The sequence below is a fragment of the Psittacula echo genome (assembly GCF_963264785.1).
Source record: "Psittacula echo genome assembly, chromosome: 6".
In the NCBI taxonomy this organism is placed as follows: domain Eukaryota; kingdom Metazoa; phylum Chordata; class Aves; order Psittaciformes; family Psittacidae; genus Psittacula; species Psittacula echo.
In genome coordinates, this window is record NC_137743.1 from 33,083,614 (window position 1) to 33,108,433 (window position 24,820).

Below are 24,820 nucleotides of genomic sequence, written 5' to 3' on the forward strand. Positions count from 1 at the left end.
GGCAACACAAAGATGGTTAAAAATGATTCATACAAGTATTCCTTATTTATAGACTATAATTCCTCCAAATTTTATGTCATTCTGTCTCTTTAGGAAAGGTGAATACAAATAATATAAATCTTGGCTGAAAGACAAACAAATAGTACTTTTTTTTGTTCATCTTCAAGAAAACTAGGCATAAATGCTAAACATTATTCAATAGGATACTGTTTTTTTTAAAAAAATGCAAGGCATAAAAAGTACCTAGGTAAATAAAATAGTCTGGATTGCCAAAACCATCATTGATGAAGGCCAAAAATAAATTAAAGTGAGAAATGAGAAGGAAGCAGTAATTTGAAGGTGGAATGTTTATAAGCAATTCTCAACACAGCAGGAAATGAAAAGTATGTGATCCCAAGGGCCATTTCTTCCATCTTCTCCCATACACAAATACTGCACTTCCATCACTGCCCAAGCAGAGCTCTCTGCTCTTGCTAAGGAATGCAAAGAGGAGGAAACTGAGCCAGGAGCAACTCTTCCCTCATGGGTGCTGTGCCACCAGCAAATAGACGTATCTGATGATACTGTGGGAAACAGCAACAGGGAGAAATACATTAGCAGCATTATTCTACACCTTGCCTGAGAGCCTACAGCTGATCTATACCTCAAGATACCGGAAAATTTGACACCAAATAATAAATTCCAGCTGAAGATTTAGAAGCTATCCAAGTTCAGACTTTGGAGTGCTTTAAAATACTTTGTCCACCACTGGTCCTTTCATGTTTAGGTACAATTTGTCTTAGAGGGAGCTGCATTACTTAAATAACATAATTGTATTTTAATGTGAGAATTCAGAACTCACCTATCAAGCGACTCTGCCTTCTTAAAAATCAATGGAACTTTAGATGCTTTGTCTTACAAAGGAACAAGACTGGGGTTTTGGAGACTGATAATATGAAGATTGTGCAATGCTCCCTCTCTGGGTCACATTGTTCAGGCAACTTTTCTTGTGAGCAAGAAAGCTGTAAGTCAGATATGCACAGTGTAAGAGGACAAAATAATTCTTTATTGGGTAATATGCACAATGTACAACTAGGATGAATGAGCAATTATGCTAAGGATTAAACTGCTGTCCACCCTGATGAAACATCTGATGAGCCTCTGCTGACCAGGAAATTCTCATTTGGTGGAAAGGATGGGTTGAAATGGGGGGCTCCTTCATTTTGCTGAGTTTCCAATTCTCTTTTCTTTTTTAGGGTTTTTACTAACTGTAGTGTCAGTACTTTTTCTCTCAAATATTGTTATATTTCAGCTGGGTATAGAAAAGAGATAGTAATCCTCAAGGTCTCATCATCTTTAATTCTTCAGCAGCCTTGCACAAAACATTTAAGTTTCTTTAGCCTCAAGGCCCATCGTAAAACGGAATTAATAGAGCTTAATTGTTCACCATGTTGGCATGTGGCAAGAATGCAACCATTACTTTGTGTATTTTTTCAAATGTGAATTGTCACCAATGGGAAATTTTAAATATCACAAGCCTGATTCAGGAAAACACATGCAAAAAAAAATGAAAATAAGAACTTTGATTAAATAATGATTGTGGGATTAGATCTGTTATTAAAAAGATAAAAAGTCTATTTGTAGATTTTGTAGCTTTTGTAGATTTATGTTCTCCATAAATCATAATTAATAATGTAATATAATACTGAAGTTAGAAGTTATTACTGTAATTTCAGTATTAATACTATCTTTGTTTTCTTAGAAACTTTTTATCATCTTTTTAGACATGTCATTTTGAGAAAATACTGAGAATCAGATATCTAGTATTTTCAAGAAAAAAACCCTTACTGAAAACAGTTACAAGTATTTTCTCTCTTTTCCTCCCCTTTCTTCTGAAAGCTTCATCAGCTCAGCTTATTACCACTACCTTTGATCTACATGACAGTTCTCCTCTGGAAGCAAGATGAAAAATACAATAAAAACAGAAAAAGTTAACACAAAATAAGGTATGATCCCACAAGAGACAAATTGTTCCATTTTTTCCAGGCTGCCTCTCATCAGCTGAGAGGCAACAACTCTGCTGCCATTGCAAGTACTTTTAATTTTCACTTTTTTTCATATAATCACAGAATGGTTTGGGTTGGAAGGGACCTTAAAGGTCATCTAGTTGCTGCAGGCAGGTACACCTTCCACTACAGCAGATTGCTGAAAGCCCCATGCAAGATGACCTTGAAAACTTCCAGGGATGGGGCAGCCACAGGTTCTCTGGGCAACCTGTGCCAGTGCCCCACCACCCTCACAGTAAAGAATTTCTTCCTAGTATCAAATCTAAGTCTACCCTCTTTCAGTTTTAAGCTATTCCCCTTGTCCTATCCGTACATGCCCTTGTAAAAAGGTCCTCTCCAGATTTCTTGCAGGCTTTCTTAGGTACTGGAAGCTGCTCTAAGGTCTCCCCAGAGCCTTCTCTTCTCCAGGCTGAACAAGCCCAACTCTCTCAGCCTGTCTTCATAGCAGAGGTGCCCCAGTCCTCTGATCATCTTCATGGCCTTCCCTGGACTTGTTCCAACAGGCCCACATCTTTCCTGTGCTGGGAGCTGCACAGCTGGACACAGTACTCCAGGTGTACTCTGTGAAGTAAGACTATTTTATGATATAACTCTACCTTACCTACAACTTGAAACTCGCAGATGACTCTGATGCTGATGGCAGTTAGCCACTGTTTGGGAGACAAGAACTTTGACACCTTCACAAACAGTTTTGGCATAAAACCATATATATGACATCTTCAGCCTTAGAGGTAGAGGGTGATCAGTTCCAGCCTGGATATTTTCTTGGAAAATGAAGCTATCAAAGATAATGATTAAATAAATAAATAAATAAAAGATTGCATTGTATACATTGAATTGGTATTAGTGTTGTATTGGTATCATCATTGTATACAGTGAATTGGTACTCTGCAGGACTGGGCTCACTAATACAACAAATATCTAGGGACTCTGATTTCTTATTCCATTATGCATTATGATGGCTCATAACTGATTACTGATATATACAATCTCAGCATTTTCCTTTTACTGAATATTTTCATATTACAATGCCCAAAAATATTTCCATTATAAGTTTTTAATGGCAGAAATATATTGCATCCACCTTATATCGACCATCATCTGCTATGCATTACTCCGTGTCAGAGGGGGTAGTCATTACTGTTCAAGAACACCAACTTTATTAGACAGATAACCAAGAGGATCTACGTAGTACATTGAAAAACTGCCATCCAGCCTTTTTCCTTTTTACATTTGCAATTTGCATTTATCTTTTCACTCTTCCAATATGCTACTTCTCCAAGATATTTTCTCTAAGATATTTTATTGTTTGTTTACAGTAATTTAGCTACTTCATCAACCATTTAGATGATATATTTACTCAGCTACTTCATGTGGAACATGTTTCCTTTTATGTCTATTAATCTACATTGCACTTTCTGTAGTAGAATTGTAGCTATTCAATAATTTAAACTTTGACATTATGAGACTTTGCCAAACATTCACAGTATTATTCTGGAGAACTCTTACACTATCACATACAACTTGATATATTCTATACCTGTAGGTATAAAACATTTTAATTTAAAAAGTTAAAACATAAAAGCTAACTGTGTAAGTGTGCATGATCACACAGGTCATCATTAGAAGCCAAATTTTATTAAATTTAAGCCAACACTTGTGGTAAACTGTAATGTTAGTCATTTCACTCCTTCACTTTATATCTAGAAAATATTAAAGACTCATCTCTGAGGTTTCAGATATGTACTGTCTGTTTTCTTCACAGTAACAATACAGAAGAATAATGAGCACTAGCATCTTAAGGCAGCTTAAGAATTGTTAGTGTTTTTAAAAACACTGTCCCATAAAAAACAAAATTCTCTCCAAAACTGCTGCATCAGTTACAGGTACCCTTCCAAGATCTCAGAATGTATTTTTTCTGCAGTGTGTACAGCACACATCAAATTAGAGTATCCAGTACTTTTCTGATCATAGTTTAAAAATTAAATATAAAAATCTTGAGTCTCAAATGCAGGTTTTGTTTCATTCAAACTCATTCTATTTCCATGGCATGTAACTCATGTCAGTTTTATTTTGTAGGGCTTTGTACAGAATGTACTCAGAGGGTGACACATGCAGAAAAAAAAAACTCTGTCTGTAAAACTTTCTCAAGCTGAGAAATAAGTTTTTAAAGATCATGCAATGATGATTTTTTTTCTTCATCAAAATTTGGTGCTAAATGATTCCAATCTGGAGCTATAAAAACATGTTTCAGGAGGAAAGAGGATGGATTTGTTGAAACTTAAAAGCTTTTTCAACTATTCCACGTAAAAATGCAAATATGCTCTAAAAAAGCTGTTTTAATTACAGAAATCTTCTTAGGTATGGTGACCCAAATTCTCTATTGGCCCAGCTCTCACGCAGCATCATGAGAGTTACTTCAGCAAGCAATTTTATGCATAACACTCATTCTGAACACTGCCTGAGACTATAAATACACTTATTTTATGCAGCTGTAATCCAGTAGAAAGATTACAGAGCTGTGCAAGGAACACAAGGCCAGGTAGAAACTGTTAAAGCAGGTCCAGAGTTGAGCCACAGGGCTGCAGCACCTCCCATATGAAGACAGGCTGAGCAAGTTGGGGCTGTTCAGCCTGGAGAAGAGAAGGCTGCATAGAGCCCCATAGCAGCCTTTTAATATCTGAAGGGGGGCTATACGGATGCTGGAGAGGATGCTCTTCATCAGGGATTGCAGTGATATCACAAGGGGTAATGGGTTCAAACTTAAACAGGAAGTTCAAGTTATATATAAGGAAGAAATTCTTTACTGTTAGGGTGCTGAGGCACTGGAATGGGTTGTCCAGGGAAGTTGTAAATGCTCCATCCCTGGCAGTGTTCAAGGCTGGGTTGGACAGAGCCTTGGGTGACATGGTTTAGTGTGAGGTGTCCCTGCCCACGGCAGCGGGGGTGGAACTAGATGATCTTAAGGTCGTTTCCAAACCAAACTATTCTATGACTATGATTCTAAATGGCATCAGATGCTTGATGGGTTTCTCCAGTGACCTCATGTTACCTCACCTGAGATGCAACTAGTGTCACCAGAGATTTCTAAATAACTGAAGGGGAAGAAGCAACCAGAAAGTCTGGGAAATGTTTAGAGAGGTGCAAACACTATTTAAAAAAAAAAAAAAACCACAAACCAGAAAATCACTAATCTTTCCTTAATTATTTTGTGGATTTGTTTTTTATGAGCTTTTGTTTGCCCTCTGCAAATATTTGCATAATCAAGTTTCAGAGATGTTAATGTTCCCAGCAAACATATTACAGCTGTTGAATTATAAAACTGTGATGTTTTTCTAACTCCAGACTAAATCTATACAAAAAAATACGTACTCATGGATGAGATTTTACTTAAGGCACTGTGGGGAATTCACAGCTCAAAAATTATCACAGGGAGAGAGTCATGGGTAGCATATATTTGGTCTTTAGACAAATCCTTGGTTGTATTGACTTTCTGAATTCAGATATTATGTGAAAAATTAGTGGAAAATACTTCTCCCGTGCAAACGACATACAAATACTCACAAAGTCACCAATCCCTTCTCTGTAGCACAAACAAAAAGGAAGTGAGAGCCTCAGCTCCCTTCACTGCAGTGCTAAGGTTACCCTGACCTTCAGGGGAGCTGGGTCAGCATAGTAAATCAGCAGAGTTTCCTCCCACCTCCAAAAGAGAAGTAGCTGGAAATACTCAACATAAATCAGCAGATGCAGGATCTCTCCCCAGGTGAACATCATTACCCCCCGAGACAGACCTTGTGACCCCACCCTGAACTCCAGATTTCCAGTTTTTAGCTCCATTCATTAGGTATCAAGTGCTATACAAAAAAAAAAAAAAAAAAAAAAAACCAGAAAAAGAGGCCATGTAAGTAATTACTGATATGTGTATAAGTCATAGCAATAAAACCTTTAGTCAATCATTCCAGCCCTCCTACAATACTTTTACAGATTTGGATTAGCAGGAGAGGGGGAGAAAGGATCCTTACAAGCAGCAGAAACTAATACATCCCAGAAGGGGCCAGTGCAGAAGCACAGCAGTTTCCTTCCAACCCCAAGGAGGAGCAAGGTTAGGACAGAAACTGAGTAAATAGACTATCATGCTGCTGAGTGCCACACACTGGATTTGCTTGTACAGGAAAAAATGTGAGTGATGGGAAACCTCAAAAGTGTTGTAGGATTGATTCCTTTCAGCGCTCAGAAGCTGCGATGGTAATCTTGGAACACGTCCAGACTTATTTATACCAACAGTTTAAAGTGAAAAATAAGAAGTCTTCTCCCTTCCCTAGATTTACCCAAAAAGCTGAACTAAGCCCAAAGTCTTCTCTGCTGTTCAGCAGGACCAGCCTCAGTTCAGGTTTTAGGACACCAGGTTGTGGGTGCTCATGAACAGCCCGTCGAGTTGAATGTGGAGGGAACTGCGTGTGCCAATGCTCTCACGGTGCATGCAGAGATGGGGACACTGCAAAGCCAAACCCACGGCAGCCAGAAAGCAATGCCAGCAACCACCCAAGCCCAAGGAGACAGCGGGGCTGGGTGAGGGGATGGATAGGCCATCAGGGAGGGGGAAAACAGAGACAGATTTTGGCTCTCAGTTATCATGCACAAGGAATTATAAAAGCTATTTTTTAATATGATGCTCATGTCTGCAGGTCATCTCTGCAGCAAATATGTTTGAGGCATTAATCCCACACAGGCAGACTGATGCAGCTTTCAAGCTGAGTAAGTGTTTAATGCTGTAAAGGAAAGGGTGGGGGAAAGTATTTCTTTTAGATAAATTGCTTAATTGGGAAGTGAGAAATTCTCCTGCCTAAGCAACTGATTGAAAAGAAGTTTATTTCAATATGTAAACCTGCTATTCTTCTATAACATCCAGCGAAAACTAAGCCAAAAACGAGACACTCACCTTTATCTTGCTGAAACCACAACTTTAAATACATAAAAAAGGCTAATAGACCAATATGACTTAAATAAGCTTTCTTTGTGCCTCAATTGTTGCACTGAACAGTGATCTAGCACCAGGCACACGAAGTTGCCAGATCACTGACTGAACATTTCTCACAACAGCAAGTACCGAGGAAATGGGGTCCCCAGAGGGGCACTCAGCCCTTACCACTGACATGTAACAGTTCTGGAGATCAGCTTTCCTTAAGCTTAATGGAATCTGGCATATTGAATCACATGGCACCAGAGATCTCAGAGCAAAACTCCAGTATCTTCCCCACTTACACAGGAGCATGAATGAGGCATTCGGTGTGACTGCTGGGCACAGGCATCTGCTTGCCCTTTCTCCTTCCCCCATGAAAACCCTTCAGCAGGTCTCATCCACACAGAAAATGTTTGCATCTCACTTAGCCACAGGGTGAGAAAAATCTTTATCTGCCATACCCACAGATGAAAACCAGGGCTCTCTGAAGAACAGCCACAGGACAGCGACCTCCCCTCAGGCAAAGCACAATTAGAGCAGAGAATTAGGATCACCGACAGGGGTCAAACACAGCACTTGCCCAAGAGTCAGCAGCAGAAGGAGGAATAGGATTACCACCTTAAAGAACAGGCCCACCTTTGAAGACAATGTTCATGTTTTTAATGATACAAACATTAAAGCAAATTTTATATTAAGTGCCATTATGTTCTAACTTTCTCAAGCTATAGGAAAATAGAAACCTAAATGTTGTCCTTTAACATAATACAATGTTGTCCTTAAATATAATACCACTAATTTTTCTGTGCTTAGCAACCCACTAAGCACCTCTGATGTTCAGTACTGTAAATCACAGGAGCTTGCACACTTTTGATACACAAATAGCTTTAATTGTGATTTCTCCGTAACTGGGCTAACATAAAAATTCTTAGAAATCTGTGAGTGTAAGTAGCAGTGGATTACTATACTCAACATCTCTTACTTAGGCAGGTAGCTCAGGTTTTACAAAAATTAATAGGCTTATTATTATTATCAGAATATTCACCTTTATAAGTAACATCAATTAAAACATTACAGAGTAAGTTTAAAACACAATTTTGAAAAGACTAAGAATTTAACACCTACGTACTGTCATTGACTCCCACGGTGCTAAACTGTCATTGCACAGGAAGCTAAATTTGGGCAAAGATTAACGAAATATTATCTTTGTATGCTTCCAAAACATTTTTTTTAAAAAGGGAACAATTTGTAAAATTATTGTCTTAACTTTTCCAACAAACTCATGGGTTTGGCTTTTTTTTTTTTTTTTTTTTGTTACTGTTCCTATGTTACTACACAAATCAAGCGACCTAATTGTAACTAACCCCGTGTTTATATTTTTCTAGTTTTCTTCCCTCTATTGCCTAACCCTTCTAAAGATATGTATATAATATACACACACACACACACACACACATAAAGCAAATAAAATTGGGTGTAGAACACCTATTTAATATGGTCACAACATTGGTTTCTTCCCCAGCATGATGTTTGTGGACACTACGCTATCTTGCTTCTAGGGAGCCACGCTGAGATAACACTGCAAACCCCACCTCTGACACTGCTCAATAAAAGTAGGATATCTCTGTCTCTTGGTTTCTTAAGGCTCTGACTTTGTTACAATTTTAGTGTGACTGGCCAGATCTAGCAATGTAATCTAATCTAACAGCCAATATCCCTAGTAGCAGGTTTTCTTAGCTGAAGCTAGAATGCAATACTCCATTCCAATCTTTCTTGAGTCGACAGCTGCCTTTTAACAGCCAGTCACACTTGAGATCCCACCTTCTTGCGACTCGTGTGTCTCTGCCTTCTGCCAAGCTGCCGCCACAGCCTTGAGGGTGTCCTTCTGCTATCATGTGTTTCCTTCTCAACTTTCCATAAAACTTCCACAGGGCTCACCCTCCACAGGCTTTTCGCTCAGTAAGGTCACACACAAACTCAAACTGCACAGCTGCCGCTGGTGTTGTGGAACCACAAATCGGTTCAATTCCTTTCTCCCTCTTTTCAAACAAAAAGTTCGCATTATTTTTCTGATATATCCTCAGGAAAGGGATCAGCAGCTTAAAACCAGCATCATCAACATTAAGCTTTAAACATCCTCGGACTTGATCCCACTTACCTTGAGGCCCCTTGGATGGCACCAGCATCCTCCCTCTTTCCAGCACTCCTAATGTAGGGATGAGCCCCATTAGATGCTTATAGCACTTTGCCGACCGTTGACCTTGTTAGGCGGTGCTGCCTCTGCCATCAACACTGAGAAAGTAGCACTTTTAAAGCACAATTCCTTTAAACTATTCTACTGTTTATATTTACATGAAATGAATCAGACCCTCATCTCCAGCAGTTGTGTTAACTTCACAGCTCAAGATTGTGAAGTCTTTAATTAGTCTGATTCTAGGTATTGCTTTCCATTAGGTACCTTGGGTTGGCGTATATTGCTGTGAATTGCTCTTAACTCCATTCACAGTGTGATGAACCTGCATGTCTAATTCTCTTTCTTTGAAACTAAAAGTCACTGAGGCATTCTGACACTATTAGGTGCCTCACTTTTAAGAATCATAGAAGTTAATTTTGCCTAAGATGATTCTTTGCTTCTGCCACATACTGCTGGTAACATTGGTGTTGTCAACATATGAGAAGTCAGACACCAACCCAAAAACCTGATAAATTATTAACAGAGCACAATCACTAACCCGATGTTACATGATTTAACATTTCTAATTCAAGTTGAGGGCCTCAGATAAAAATCTGAAAACACTGAACACATGAAAGGTCCTAAATAAATTCCAAAACCATGTTCAAGTGATAGACAGCATGCAGGTCTTACCATGCTAAGTGTAAGAATGAAATACTGACCAAAATAAGCACAACAGTACTTTTAAACATTTAGTAAAATAGTTTTGTATTAAAGAATGAGAAAGATTAAATTCCACATGATGTGCCATCCTTTCAAGAAAGTGTTATCTAACACTCACAGACCCATATCTTAAGTGCCTTCAAAAAGTATCAAACTTAATGCCCTATTTCTTAAAGTAATGATTTGCAGTAGGAAAATTTTTACATGATTACAATCTAGGAAAGTACTAACCTATTATGAAATATAATTTATCATTATGTTCATGTATATTTGTGCATATTAGCTTTAAATTGACAGCCTTTTGAATTACTAGCATTGTCATTAAATTGGAAGCTATAAATTGTATATGTATTATATGTGTTGGTGTGCACAACTATATATATTACATATATGAAATCTATGCCACAGAATCAGGCTATATATACTTAAACATATAGAAATATCCAACATGTTTTACTAATTGCTTTTAAGTTCTATGAAAATGTCCTGGTTTAGCAGCAGCAGTCATTTTTTCTCCTTCTTAGTAGCCTGTGCAGCGCTGTGGTTTTGACTTTCGGCCTGGGGATAATACTGATAAACCCGATGTTTTCAGTTGCTGGTCAGAATGTTTACCCTGACCAAGGACTTTGTGAGTCTCATGCTCTGCCAGGGAGGAGGAGAAGCCGGGAGGAAGCAGGGACAGGACACCTGACCCAAACTAGCCAAAGAGGTATTCCATACCACAGCACGTCATGCCCAGGATGTAGAACTGAGAGTTCCCGGAAGGGCTGGATCACTGCAGGGTGGGGGGTGAGGTACCGGTTGGTGAGCAGTTGTATTCTCTTCCTTGTTATTTCCTTTATCATTATTATTATTGGTGGTAGCAGTAGTGGTTTGTGTTATACCTTAGTTATTAAACTGTTCTTATCTCAACCTGTGGGAGTTGCATTCTTTTGATTCTCCTCCCTATCTCTCTGGGAGTAGGGGGAAGAAAGGTGTTGGGGGGGGGAGAAGTAGACTGCGTGGTTCTAATTTACGGCCCGGGCTTAAACCACAACAGAAAATTAAGGGAATTAAGAATGAAAAGTTTTGAAAGCATATTAACGACGAGTACAGGCTAAGAAAACCCAACAAACATAATCCAGCAGTGAGTTCACAGCAGGCAATGGAACTGAATTCCCCTTCAAGGAATGCCTCAACTGCTTCCAAGCCTGCTGAGCACTGCTGGGCAATTACTTCTGAGATACAGCACTGTCACATCTACGCTGACACTGTGGTGCTCCTTATAGGATGAACTTGGGGTTAGATACTTTCTCTTTCCTCTTCCCTCTCATTTTTATTTTTTTAATAGTACTATGGGAGGTTTTTGCCTAGTTCTAATTTTGTTCCAATGGTACCAATTGAAAGTCACTGAAATAAACTACTCTTGATGGTACCTCTGGCACAGAGCAATTGTTTCTTCATAGACTGGAAGGGGAAAATAGAAGTATTTAAAATGTTCGGGGTTCTTTTCTCATTCCTGCATCTTTTTATTTGTAACTGTGCATCTTCTTATGATAGAGGAAGGGTTATTTTTAAAAGGGTAAGGCACTGGTTATTCTCTGGTTGTACAGATGTTGGCAAACAGACAGAAAAAGTACAGAACAGTAATAAGTGGAAATGAGAAGATTTACAAGTTGTGATTAGTTCTTCAAATTTCCATCTAGAGACCTCCAGCTTGTTTTCCCCATACATACACCTGTGTCATCATGGATGTCTTTTTGGTTTGCAAAATATAGGTCCCTACAAACTTTCAGAGTATCAATAACAAGATAAACACAAGGGCATTGTACATCTGCTCAGCACTTATGAAAATAAAAATATTTACTTTGTTCTAACCGTGTGTTTTGAAATGGCCACATCCAGAGGTGTGACAGTGATCTGCTCTCCCCATCGCCAGTCTGCTTCTAGCCTCCACTGCCACATCCGCACTGCACTTCCCCAGAGCTGTGGTTCCTCACGTGTCAATATTAAGAAGTTTCTATGTGGCACAGCAGTACTCTAATCACAGAATCAGATCATAGAAACATAGAATGCTTTGGTTTGGAAGCAACCTTAAAGATCCTCTAGTTCCAATGCCCCTGCCACAGGCAGGGCCACTTTCCACTAGACCAAGTTGCTCAAAGCCCATCCAACCTGGCCTTGAACACTTCCAGGGATGAGACAGCCACAACTTGTCTGGGCAACCTGTGCCAGTCCCTTACCACCCTCACAGTAACGAATTTCTTCCTAATATCTAATCTAAATCTACCCTCTTTCAGTTTAAAGCTATTCCTCCTTGTCCTATCACTACTTGCCCTTGTAGAAAGTCCCTCTCAAGATTTCCTGTAGGCCCTCTTTAGGTCTGCTATAGGTCTCCTCGGAGCCTTCTCTTCTCCAGGCTGAACAAATCCAACTCTCTCAGCCTGTCTCCACAAGAAAGGTGCTCCGCCCCTCTGAGCATCCTCGTAGCCCTCCTCTGGATTAACTCCAACAGTTCCATCCTTAGCTGGGGGCCTCAGAGCTGGATGGAGTACTCCAGGTAGGGTCTCATGAGAGTGGAGTAGAGGGGGAGAATCACTGCTTTTGATGCAGCCCAGGGACATCTAATCATCTAATGCCTTAAACAAAATACTACACAAACCCACTAGTTTTAAATGCATCACTTTTTCTTGAGTGTTTTGCATTATTATGATGCTGTAAACTGTCTTCCTACCAATGTCACAGCCATGTAATATTTGTGCCCTTTGTTATGTATTATCCTGGATAATTCATAATTGAACACTCACTGAGATTATCTGTTAGTGACTTGCTTTTGATGTAATGGATTTCAGAAATGCTGTTCTCATTTTAAGGGATTTCCTAAACAGCTGGTAGATTTGGCTGATTCTCATACCTGCACAAAGCTTGCTCTATGCACACCCTGTGGGCATTTAAAGATCTTTGTACCTGAAGTTTCAACCTAAAAAGTATTACTGAGCAGTCTTTATGAACAGGAACAGCTATGCAGTGTGTCTCTACCTGCAGGAGGAGGTGCATGTGTACCCACTTCCAGTAGCAGGCAGATGCTTCCTGCTGAGATACAGATTTGGTGTAAAAATCTTAGTTGCTGTAAACACATATATAAGCCCACAGGGAACACAACAAACCCCATTTATATATGTGCTCCTCAACCTAATTGCAAATAGAAAGTATTAGCAAACCACTGTTCATTAATTACTGTTAAAACACAACCATAATAAACCTGAAGTGTAAAAATTCCTGGTACTATCCCCAGATACTGATGAAACTTGCTGCAGAATTTTTGCTATGGACGTATCTGCTCTTGCCTTTTATAGTTTACACTCTAAAAGCTAATGAATAAATAAAAGTGAAAGGAAGGCAGTGAAGAAGGAAGAGTAAAAAGGTATAACACACATATTATATTACACAGTAATTATGTGCTTCTGAAACGCCAATTAGTAACTCTTTCCATGATGCAGCTCATAGTCAGATCAATATTAGGTTGATAATAGCAAAGAGTCATGATCTGGTAGAGAATGTTTTATTATTAAAGACTGTAATGAATATCAAAAGCTACAGAAATACTAGCTTAAGTCCTCTTTTTTTTAAGTGCAAACTGTAGCCCCGACTGTGTTAAGAGCACAACATAAGGATTTCTCTTCTGTGGGCCCTGTAACTTCAGTACAAATGTTTGGTTTGAAAGAATTTATAATGGCAGACCCTAACCAGCCAAGAAAATAATTCTTTTCTATTTCTGGGGTTAGATTTTTTTTTTTTTTATTTTCCTCTTAACAGAGCAAACAACGTTTTACCAGACTTTGTCCTCTGTCAGGGAAAAAATAATAAAAAACTTAAAAAATCATTTGGCCATCAGTGCAACATGAAAGTGCACAACAAGACAGTGATTCCTCTGGAAGAGGTAATTTATTTGCCATGTTGACAAGATAAGCCAAGAGTGTGAAGAATAAAACCAGGTTCGTTGCTCTGGAGGAGCTCCTGGAGTCAAGGCTGTAATGATACGGAAATAAGGCAGGGGTTTAGCATTCCCAGCTAGACCCTAAAAGTTTTTGTTACAGATCTCAGAGTGAAAGATCATTATTCATACTAGTGTCAGCAAGGTGGTAAGATCTGCAGTCGTTTCAGAAGAGCTGTAAAAAGGCTTACAGGTAAAAGGCGGCTCTATTAGGAGATTTTGCATGTTATCCAAGGAGTTTGGTATCTTTGAGCTTTTTTTCCTTGCCTTACATTAGATTTCCTCTGTCAACTTCTTTCTCCATAACCAAAACTACTTGGATGCAGTACACTCAGTCCTCAGTGCTCACGGATGGAGAGTTGTACCCTTCCCTCAAGAAAGAAGGATATGAGAAAGGGAAGGGATGTCCTTCAGTCTGGTCACCAGCCCTCCTGCCATCCCAGGCTGGTTCAGAGCAGGAATTGTCACAGATAAAGTCTGCATGATTCAATTTACCAGTGGTTTGTTCTACTTTTTGTTATGTGGATCTGACAGTTTATGCTGCATTCCAGAGCAGTGAGCAGCTGATCCAATAAACATTGAGAAGTAGCATTACATTGACTGTAACACACAGGAGCTGAGATGTCATGGGCTCGTGTGCTAGAGAGAAACAAAAAGAGAGAAAAGCAGTTTTACAGATCTCATTCCAGTAGGTATGAAGTTTTCCTGTAACCTTTTCTCTTACATTTTCATAATTGCTAGAACTAACACTGTTTCTTTGCAAGTTACGATTAATATGTAATTTATATTTGTCTGGTCACTAATGATGTATTTTTTAAGTAATTTCCAATACAAGGCCCTCATTACCATAGGGCACTTACTGCTTGTCTATGGTCACAAATCTTTTTCATGGTGTATCCATTTGCCTAGCATGGAAGTACTTGAAACTATTTATAAAGCACATTTTACACCTGACACATTGAATTAAGAGCAGAAAAATGAGAGAGTTTTCTAATGGCAGCAGTATTACTATGCTGGTTGTAAAATGGACTTGTGTCTAGAAGGCTCTGATTCATGTTTTCTCTTTTTGAAGACTATTGACTTGTCTGGGTCTTTTTTTTTTTTTTTTCTTAATGGCATATTGATATCGGTTGTTGTTGTTTTGGCTTAGAAATCCAGTCAAAAGAGTTTAATAAATGTTGCTGTCAGTGAAAAATTAGCATTGGCTGTTCCAGTGTAAGATGGAAATACTTCCCAAAGCACAAACCACACTGCTCTCGGTTCTCTGGTACTTCCAGAGATAGACCTAGAAAGGATGAAATTATTTTAAGCAATTTAATATTATATATGCTGACTCTTTGAAGTGGGCCAGGACAATTGTAATTCATCACTTCCCATGACCTTGCCCATTTGAACATGAACTAACCAGCCATTTACGGTGTGATTAATACAGTTATGCGTTACACAACAGGTCATTAGAGCCATAGGTCAATTCCCACCTCTTTCCCCAGCCTTACAGACATTCTGCATCACTGATTATACACTGCAAAGTGCAATGCAGCCTATATAAACCCAACAGTGCCATTAGAAGATTTATACCTCTAATCCCCTCCTGTCTCAGCTCTAAGTCACAATTTCAATTCCCAGCACTAACTAGATAAAGCCCAACTGACAATCTGCTAACACCACATGCAGTTCAGCTGCTCCTTCTGAGAAAACAAACTCCAAAGCTTCCAACTCTGCCTGCAAACGCAGCGAACCCCTAGCAGCTCTCCTCGCCCCACACGAACCTGCGCACTGCCTCACACCGGGTGATCCTGAGTCAGCAACAGCAAAGTGAACTTTTCAGGTTCTCACATCATTCAGTGAAACAAAATAGCTAGTGTAAAATTTCTTGATGCTATTTCTTCAAAACTAAGAATCAATAATCAAATACTGTCTCTGATTGCATTGTTATTTCAGGAAAAAAAAAAAAAAGAACCAAAACACTTATTTCTACAGAGATACTCCCTACTGAATATAAATCTGTTTAGGGATTTCATTCTATCAGTGTAGAAAGTAGTAACTAAGCTAGAAAATAGTTTTTAGATCAATGCAAAGGCACGATCGCGTCAGAAGCTGGGGAGGAAGACAAGCAATGAGAGAGCCCACTGTTGCCCTGGGATCTACCCCCACCATCATCCTCACTGCCCAGCCACAGTACCCACACCCATCTCTCACTCGTGAGGACAGAACCACCAGGAAACACTCTGCCTCCTGTCTTCTTGGATCGTTCCCACGAGGCGACGGCAAAATCAAGACTAACAAGTAGATTTTATGTTAAATTCCTCAACCACAGCCTTTAACCATACCCTTACTATAGAGTAATGATGAGGGAAACAACAACAGCTCCATGCCTACCAGCCACCTTCTCCACCGCAAACTTTCGGAAGGGGACGGCGAAGGGGTGGCACAGCCGGGAGCCCCAGAGCGCCGGCACACGCGGGGAAACCAGCGGGCGAAGCGGATAGCAGCAGCCGCCGCGCGCCCCGTGCACTGCCCGGCGCTTCTCCCTGCCCTGGAGCGAACTTTCCCCGCGCCCGGCACGGTTCCTTTCGCTACCCCGGTGGGTGAGAGGGCGCAGAGGCGGCCGGGCGAGCCCCGGATCCGCTGTCGCCCACCCCGTTCCCGGCGGCCGGCCCTACCTTGACGGCTCGGGAGGACTGGCACTGGACGTGGTGGGACACTGTTGCCGTTTGGTTCATGTTGCCGCCGCGGCGTGCTCCGGCGACGCTGCGGGCACAGGGCGCCCGCAGTCCGGGCGCCTCCGAGCTGCCGGGAGGTGGGGGAGTCCGGCTGCGGCTCCGGCGGCAGCTCTGGCGGCTCCGCACCCAGGGGCGCCGCGACAGCCCCGCCCGCCCGCCCGGCACCGCCCCGCGCCGCCCGCCGGGATCGGGGCTGAGCGGGGATCGGGTCGCGCTCATACAAAGCGCAGCGCTCTCGCCCCAAAGCTGGGCAGCAGAGCTTGGAGGGATCAGTCTTTCTGAGAAAGCCGAACTCCGCAGTGCTCTTAGCTGAAATTGACAGGATTGCAGCAGAAAGTTTATGCTGGATGCTTCTTTCTTCTTGTTCCCCGGCATTTTTTCCCTCCTTTCTTACCCTATTCCCATCTGCTGCCCATTCCTTAGGTTCTAAAACGACTGCAGCCCTCTGCGGTATCGGCATACAAGCATTGTTCTGTAACACAGGTACGAGACGCAAGCATGAGCCTTGCATCCATTGCCAGCGCACAGGGGATATCTGAAATCTGTGGGGTTTTACTACTGCAAGAGCTCCACTTTTCCCCATAGATCAAAAGAAATGCATCTCTGATTGAGACTTTCACCCAAATCACTTTTCGTGGGTTTGCTTGAGGTACAGTCTGAAAATCTATCCCCCCAAGGCTCATGAGCAGGACTTGCCAGAAACATGCAAAATGCTCTTTTCACAGGTTCAGCCCAGAGCTGATATCAAAGCCAGAGGATTTGTGGATGGAAGCTGATAAGCTCTCTGAGCAGATTGTGACACCTCAGGCTGATAATGAGCAAGCAATATTTTGTATATACATAACATTCCTAAATTATCTCATACTTTAGAGAAACCTCTCAGTAAAACAAGACACAGGGTGCCAAACAGCAAGGTGTTCTTGGGGCATCTCTGGGGGTGTGTGGAACCGCAGCGGAAGTGGGTACAGTCAGTTCAGGAGGAAGCAAAGAAGAAAGAGGACAAACTAGAGCCAGAAGCCATGGCACATATATCCCAAAGAAACTGCTGGTTTGGAGGCTCTCACTGTGTGAGACTCCAGCTTCAGGCATCTCTGAAGCATCTGTTCTTTCAAGAGAGAGGTTGTTGAGCACTATTTGATACTGTATCAAAGCTTACACTCCCCGCACAGGAAGCTATGGCTCAAAAATAAAATGTTTTATAAAAATTCAGGCCCGCAGTTGAGCTCATTCTGTAGTTCTAGCTCTTGGTTTTCCTCCCTACCCTCTTTTTTTTTTTTTTTTTTTTCCTTTTTTTTAATACTTTGAAGAAACTGCACAAAGCATATGTCTAAAAGGTAGGGATGCACGAAAACAGTTTTGCTAAAAACTTCAAGCTGTGCTGAGAGCAGCATGAAGAAGCATCAGGCAGGCACTCACCTCCTCCAAGGACCTGCCCAGAGGCTCCTGCATTGAGGCCTGAAGGTGCAAGCTGAAGGCCCATCTCACTCTGCAGAACAAGGACAGGCAAAGGGAGAAGGCTGAGAGCTTGCTGTGCTCATAGCTCAGCACCTATTCCAGGATGACTACAGGAACCTTGAGCTGTGCTTGCAAATCTCGTCATGACTTCAGATGTCCGCCTGAGGTCTTTTAAGTGGGGATCATTTTCAGAATATTTGAATTTACTGGAAGCAAATCTGCTTCAAATCATCTCAAATCTGGTATCTTCAAGGTCAAAATTCATTTTGCCCTTCTCAACTAAGACTCAGAGGCAGGTACTACTGCAAACAGCTGGCAAAAGAGATTGAGCTGGTAAGGAAAAGACTGGTCTTCTGCTTGGTCTGCAGAAAGCTGCCAAGAAAGCCCTGTATTGGAAAAGGCCGCACTCAGACGGTACTTATTCCACTGAAAAATGTCATTTCTGATGGAAGCCAAACACAGAGGAAAGGCACAGCAAGAGGGTCTCTCCTAGCCCAGACATGGTACCTCCGGGCACCACAAGTGCGGCATCCAGCCTGGCCTTTAGCCTGCAGGGCTTGCTCACATTAGCCTCCTTCACCTTATTGGATTTATTGGATTTTGAGCAATAAAAAACACATTTAGCAAGCATATCAGGGGATCAGCAGTGCTCTTTCACCCCTCTCCCTTGTATGTAGGAAGGAGTGAAACTTAATGGGTACAGATGGGAATAAAACTCACAGAAAATTGAGACTTACGATCTGACTTGAAGGTTCTTTGGTTGGCATTGAGGAGGAGGGAACAAGTACATGACTGTTTGGGAAAAGGGCTAACAGTCTCATTTTCACCATACTCATCATGTCTTGTGCTCAAACGTTTGTTCTGAAAAGAAAATGATGGCTTTGCATTATTGGCAGCAGGAACTCAAGCGAGCAGAGGCAACCTGGAAAATTCAAAGACATCCTTCTTCTTTGTTTTCATCCTGAAATATATTTGTGTTTAACAATCTCAGGTAGGAACTGCTTTAAGGCAAAAGAATGACCTTGGAATATTTTTAGTTGGACTAAGTATCTGTGGATTTTTATAAGCTCCTGTGAGAACTTTGCATAAAGTTTTGAGGCTTGATTTTACGCTTCACAGTAGCTGACCTTCCCTGCAAGTTCCAAAAATGGATTTAAGATAACACAAGAATCTCTTTCTTATAATAACAAAGAAGCAGCAGCTTTGGTTACAAAGCTTTCAAAGACAGAAATAAGATCGATAATTTCCTGTCACTGTTTTTAAATGAACTTCTACAAATTTTAATATACCTATTCCTAGAAAGTAAAAATTTTGCTGATTAACCTCTTATTCTCACAAGGTGGAATCTAATTAGAGTGTGAACCTGACAAGGGCGATCAGGAATTGTAATGACTCTGTAAGTGCATCATTTGTCATTATAAAATATCTCAGAAACAAGTTAGATCAATAGAGTGGGATTCCACAACATGCCAACTAAAATCCTCCAGAGCACAACTCTGTTGCTTACTTCTCTAGTAATGTCATTCACTGCCATCCCTCCGGTTCCTCGATGCAGTCATTAATCCTGTGTCGTGTGTAATCTTCTGTGGGAACTGGCTGCTTAGCAAAATGCAGCTCACCCTGGATGTTGACTGCTAATGTGAGTATCCACATTAGACCTGCAAGGAGATTTTCAAAATTTTCAGTGCCTTTAGGGTGCAATTAAATAACTGAGTGATTATCAAAATATGCTAGAGAATATTAAAGCTGTGAGCAGATGCCTCTGTTACACGTTTCAATAGAGCAGGTTGTACCTGCTGATATTGGAGCAGCCCCTCAGCGCACTGAATGAGCCTCCTTCCTCAAATATTTAAAATTAGTAAGAAATCAACATGATCAGCCAGGAAAACTGAGTAAGCGGAAAGTTTAAGCAAAAAGAAAATCACTGTTTCTGGTAGAAAAACTGCCTGCCCCACTGTCCAAATGCAGTGAGTGGCTGTAGGCAGATGGAGCTGCTGCTGGAGGCAGCTTTTTCCAAAGGTTCCTGATCACTATTCAGGTCCTGCAGTAAGTAGCACCCAATATAGTTCCCTGGCCACACATTTTCCTGCCTCTTGCTTGCTCACTTGCTTTCTAAGCCTTATGTTCTTTAAAAAAAGTCCCCACAACCCACAATCCTTTCTTGATTTTTTTAAGTCACATTTCATTCATTACATTGTATAATCACTGTATCAAGAAATAAGAAATTAGAGTGTGAATTGGTAGCTATATATACTTCATAACAACATGCTTTTCTATAGCTGTTTGCTTTCATTTCTGTTTTATGCAAGTTCATAAATTTTACTCTTACTGCTGTTCCACATGCCCAGGGCCTAATTCTGCACTCACATATGTTGTCAGCTATTTGACATGAGAGAACTAATTTCTAATTCACACCACTTCATAATCAGATTACAGACTTCTCTGTTTATGGATGAAGAAGTTTTAATACTGCAAGGGAGGCTGACTTGGGATCGCTGCTAGGCTGCCAGCTTCCTCAGAATTATTAACTGCAAGGAGCCGCACTGTGTGTCAGTGCAGGGCTTACATGAAACAAAGACAGGGCATAGCCTCCCTCCAGTCAGCTGTGCTGTTCCTCTTACCTCAACCAGCTGCCAATGGAAAAGCCGGCAGCTATTATACACTGCTGGTCGTGGACAGCAAGTTCACATGCACCTCAAGGTATCTCAGGAAAAGCGTTCCTGGAAAATGGCAATGCAGCTATATGCATTCACATGTACATACATGCACAATCCCATGGACCCTGCAGCCATCAATCTGGCTGCAGCTGACAAAGTGAATGTGAAGGAGAATTCCCTCAAGAAAAGCATAACTTCTGATAGATTCAATAAATCAGCAGGATGCCAGGCTTCAGTCTGGCTGCAGTGCCACCCACTGCTGCTGCTGTTAACCCACAAGTCAATGTCTGGTTACTGGAATGAGGGATTCCTCAGAGTAAACAGTTCTCTCATCATGAGAGCACTGCATTATCCCTGCAAGATGTTATCTTACTCACTGTGCGTATTTCCACTCCTTCTACTACCCCAAAATCCCCTCACTGCCTAATGTCTTCAGGTTTTGAATGGGTGTTTTCTAAACCAGTGTTTAGGTAATTGATATTTTGAACCAAACCAATGAGAATTCACACCATTGCTGAAAGACATGCTTAAAACTTTAAATATTCAGTCCAGTATATGAACTGATGAAGTCCAGTGTATGGAACTGATGAAGAAACAAATATAGATTTTGCTCATTTGTACAAGCCAGTATCTGCAGAAATATACAAGTATGTTTGTTATGATTACTTTCTGATCTTATTCTCTACATTCATTTTAAGAAAATGTTTAGATTAAATATTTGTACCTCTTTTTATAAACAAAAGGTGTACTAAAATATTCTGGTATATGCACAATGATTCCTTCAATTAATTTTCTGTTAAAGTGAAGGTGAATAGTAGTAAATTACAGCAAGAAGATAAAAAAGAAAGCTATAATAATGAATTATTCTGACTAGATTTTGCCTGCAAACATGGGATGCCATGAAAATAGGATCAGTGATGTCTGCATATCATTGACTCAATATGGGGAGTATGTTGTGAGAAACAATGGAAGTGAAAAACAGCCTGCATGCAACTGCCTTGTTACCAGGGAAGACAAGCAAGTGGGTTTTGATATGAAAATCTGTAAGCAGAGAGAAAATGGTCTGTGTCTGAACAAACTGAATGTCACCTGCAGAAACCTGCACAGACAGTAGATGACTTTACAAGTGGCACTTAGTAGTGCACCTCTTAGCAGGTGTCTCCAGGCTGCTGAATGAATTCTGATGAATCATAAGCAGTGGCAGAAGCTAAGACTATCTTTACTATCCCTTCAGTCTGTTTTGTGTATGCCTGTTACCAGACTCAAACAGGGAATGAGAAAAGAACAAACTTTGGTCCTTTTCGTCTTCAAATGAGGCTTCAAAGTAATAGCCAATACTATTTAAGAAAACAAAACAAAGCAGAAAAAATATTTATGGCTACAAAACTATATTAATTTGCTTTAGCACACTAGTATCTAAAATTCACAGGTGTTTCCTTTTGATTCCCTAGTTAATATTGTGGCCATTCTTTAAGCGCCAAAGTCATACTATGTGAATGTACCTGTCACACAGCATTTACAAACTCGCCAGAAATTCACAAAAATGTAGGAAATAATAGAAAAAAAAAATACAGATACGTATACTATACATATGAGGAACTTCAGAAAAGAAGAACAAATTCTTTCTCTTCAATCTCACCCAAAGTCCATAGTAGATCCCAGAAGGCCTATGCTCCACCTGACTGCATTCATTTAGCCTTCTGTCTGCAGAAGCTACTGCATTATAAAAAGAACGAGGTGAACCTGACTGATCTGAGAAGTTTTAATTGCATGCATAACTATTACTCACACTGCTAACAGGATTCAATATTTCTACCATGTGAGAGCTATGGGATGAGTAATGTTTTTGCACACATGAAGGCTTAGAGGAGCACAGCTATTTCCCCACCTATAAGGGTAGCCGTGTTCCCAGTCTTATTCCTCAACACTCTGGAACTGCCACAAAGTACTGCAGACATGCCAAAAATAGTTTGAAGTTTCTTTCTGTACAAGGTTATGTTTTTTTGAGCCTTAAAATCTTGCTTGCCGTGGAAGATGCTGAACCCCATGCAGAACACTTGGGCTGTAGGATCAGTAGAGCCCCGTCCAGTGCTGATCCTACAAGAACATTCTTGCGCGCTGAAGATAGTCCTGAACATCGTGTTTCTAGTTTGAGACCATATCCAAAATCCACAGTCCAGAGGGGCTTTATTGAAGGTTCAAGATTAGAGCACAAGCTTGAACTAAATGTCTAGCAAGACCGAAAGTATTTTGTATTCAATATACATAGCAAGACACCTAGAAGCAATCTCCCTTTTTTAAAGATCAGACCTCAGCTAATAGCTAAACTTCTGAAACGTTATAAAAATTCCCACAATGAGAGTTAGCCCAGCTTTCCAAGTATTTAGGTACCTAATAGGTAGCTCTGCAAGCTTGTCAAGGCTTTGCCAAGCCTACTACAACAGAACTAGATGTGACCGATTTCTTTGTCACCTCAACATGAAGTTACTCCACACCACCTTCTGCATCTGGGATATCTGTACTAGACATCACATGCAAGCAAAATTCATTCCTAGCCATTGTGTTGGGCTGAGGAATTTTACCTCCAGCTGTTTGTATATAGAGTGAGCATCCTACAGTCCTACAGTTGGCAGTAAAGCTGGACTGAAGACAAAAAAAAAAAAAAAAAAAAAGGAAATTTCTCATATTTGAAGGTTTTGAAGTTTGAATTAATAGTTTCTAGCTATGAAAACTGAAGTAGGGGAGTAGGGGGATTATGTTAGATCTCAAAGGCTACAGAAAAGAAAGATGCTTTCCAGATTATGCAAAATAGAAAAGTTCAATGAAAACAGCAAAAAAAGAGAAAGGAAATTGGGTACTGTAGACCCTTTTCCTTCATCTATCTGAATTAATACAAACCTAAGCAAAATTTTAGAGGCATGCTAGCACCTCTGGGCGTAAGAAGAAAAAAAATAAACTTTAGAAGAATAATACTGAAATCCTAATTATTCCCAACATTATAGTTCAGTGTTACTGAATAACAGACCAAAACTCTCCCTTACTTCACTGGTGTGAATCTAATAGCACATAACATAATTGGGTTTTTACAAATGCAAGATAATCCACAATCAAATTAGTACTTTCCCTAAAACACTGCAGAGTGGTTTGCTCAAGGAGCAACAAGAAATGGCTGCCATCAGAAATGAAAGATGCTTTTTGTACTCTTCAAACCAATCCAAAGACATGTATTCCTGTCTCCCCACTTTAAAGGTGATTTTACAAGGCTCCTGGGATGCTGAAGAAAGGTCTAACTCATTGCCACATGTATAAAACAGCAGATGAGTGATTAATCTTCTGGGTTATTCTTTCCTTACAGTATTAATTTACTGGCTGGGCATAGTTTGTGTACATGTTTCTTTGTCATGGCAAAAGCCATTATTTTAATTAGCAGAATGAAAGATGGGGTAGCAAACAATCCTGTTAGAAGGACTGCAGCTCAGATTTCCAAACTGGCTATTAGGAGAACACTACTTTGTCTCCCCACTTCCGGGGCAAGAGAAAGCAACCTGAGAATAGCAGCAGCCTCATGGAGGCTGCTAGCAGTTGTTTTGTCTTAGTTGCCGTCCAAGAGTGAGCCTACCTGGTCAACTAAACACCAGTAATGAAAGAAGCAATAAACCTCACGTGTTAGGTATAATCAGTACCAATGGGCTATGAAGATGATGCAGTCCAGGACCAAATTTGGCCATGCTATGCCCTTGCCTGCTGTTTCTTACAGCCATAAATGCTGCTCTTTAGCATGTTCCTGGGAGACAGTCCTCTTCTTCCATGTGTAACTTTTTTCAGTCTCTTCAGATTCTGATGCCTTTTCAATAAGAAAACATCTGAAATCCCCCTTATCTCTCTCTTTTCAGTCGTAAGCGTGTCAGTCACAAGCCCACGCTACTGAGCCAACATGATTGCTGCTGCACTTCAGCTGACAAGCTGCGAAAGTTTTGCCTGCCCAAAATCATTGTGAACATTTTTGCTTCCCTTTGTTAGAATTATAAGATGTTTGCATCTCATTGCCACGTACCAGTGTACCTTCATACATATATATCAGTGAGTTTTAGTGACATCAAGCATCACATCCAAC

The 24,820-nt window shown here is 40.6% G+C and overlaps 1 protein-coding gene across 2 annotated transcripts in view; it reads right to left on the bottom strand.

The window, feature by feature from the left end:
• The window catches only part of DPP10 (dipeptidyl peptidase like 10), a gene marked incomplete at both ends in the record, with an annotated part of 569,906 nt that extends 553,312 nt beyond the window's left edge, over positions 1 to 16,594 (bottom strand). For both annotated transcript variants that reach the window (XM_080621254.1, XM_080621253.1), the window contains one exon: positions 16,535 to 16,594. In XM_080621254.1, coding sequence (XP_080477380.1) covers positions 16,535 to 16,594 — 60 coding nt within the window. The remainder of the gene's footprint in view (positions 1 to 16,534) is intronic.
• Positions 16,595 to 24,820: the final 8,226 nt, after the last annotated feature.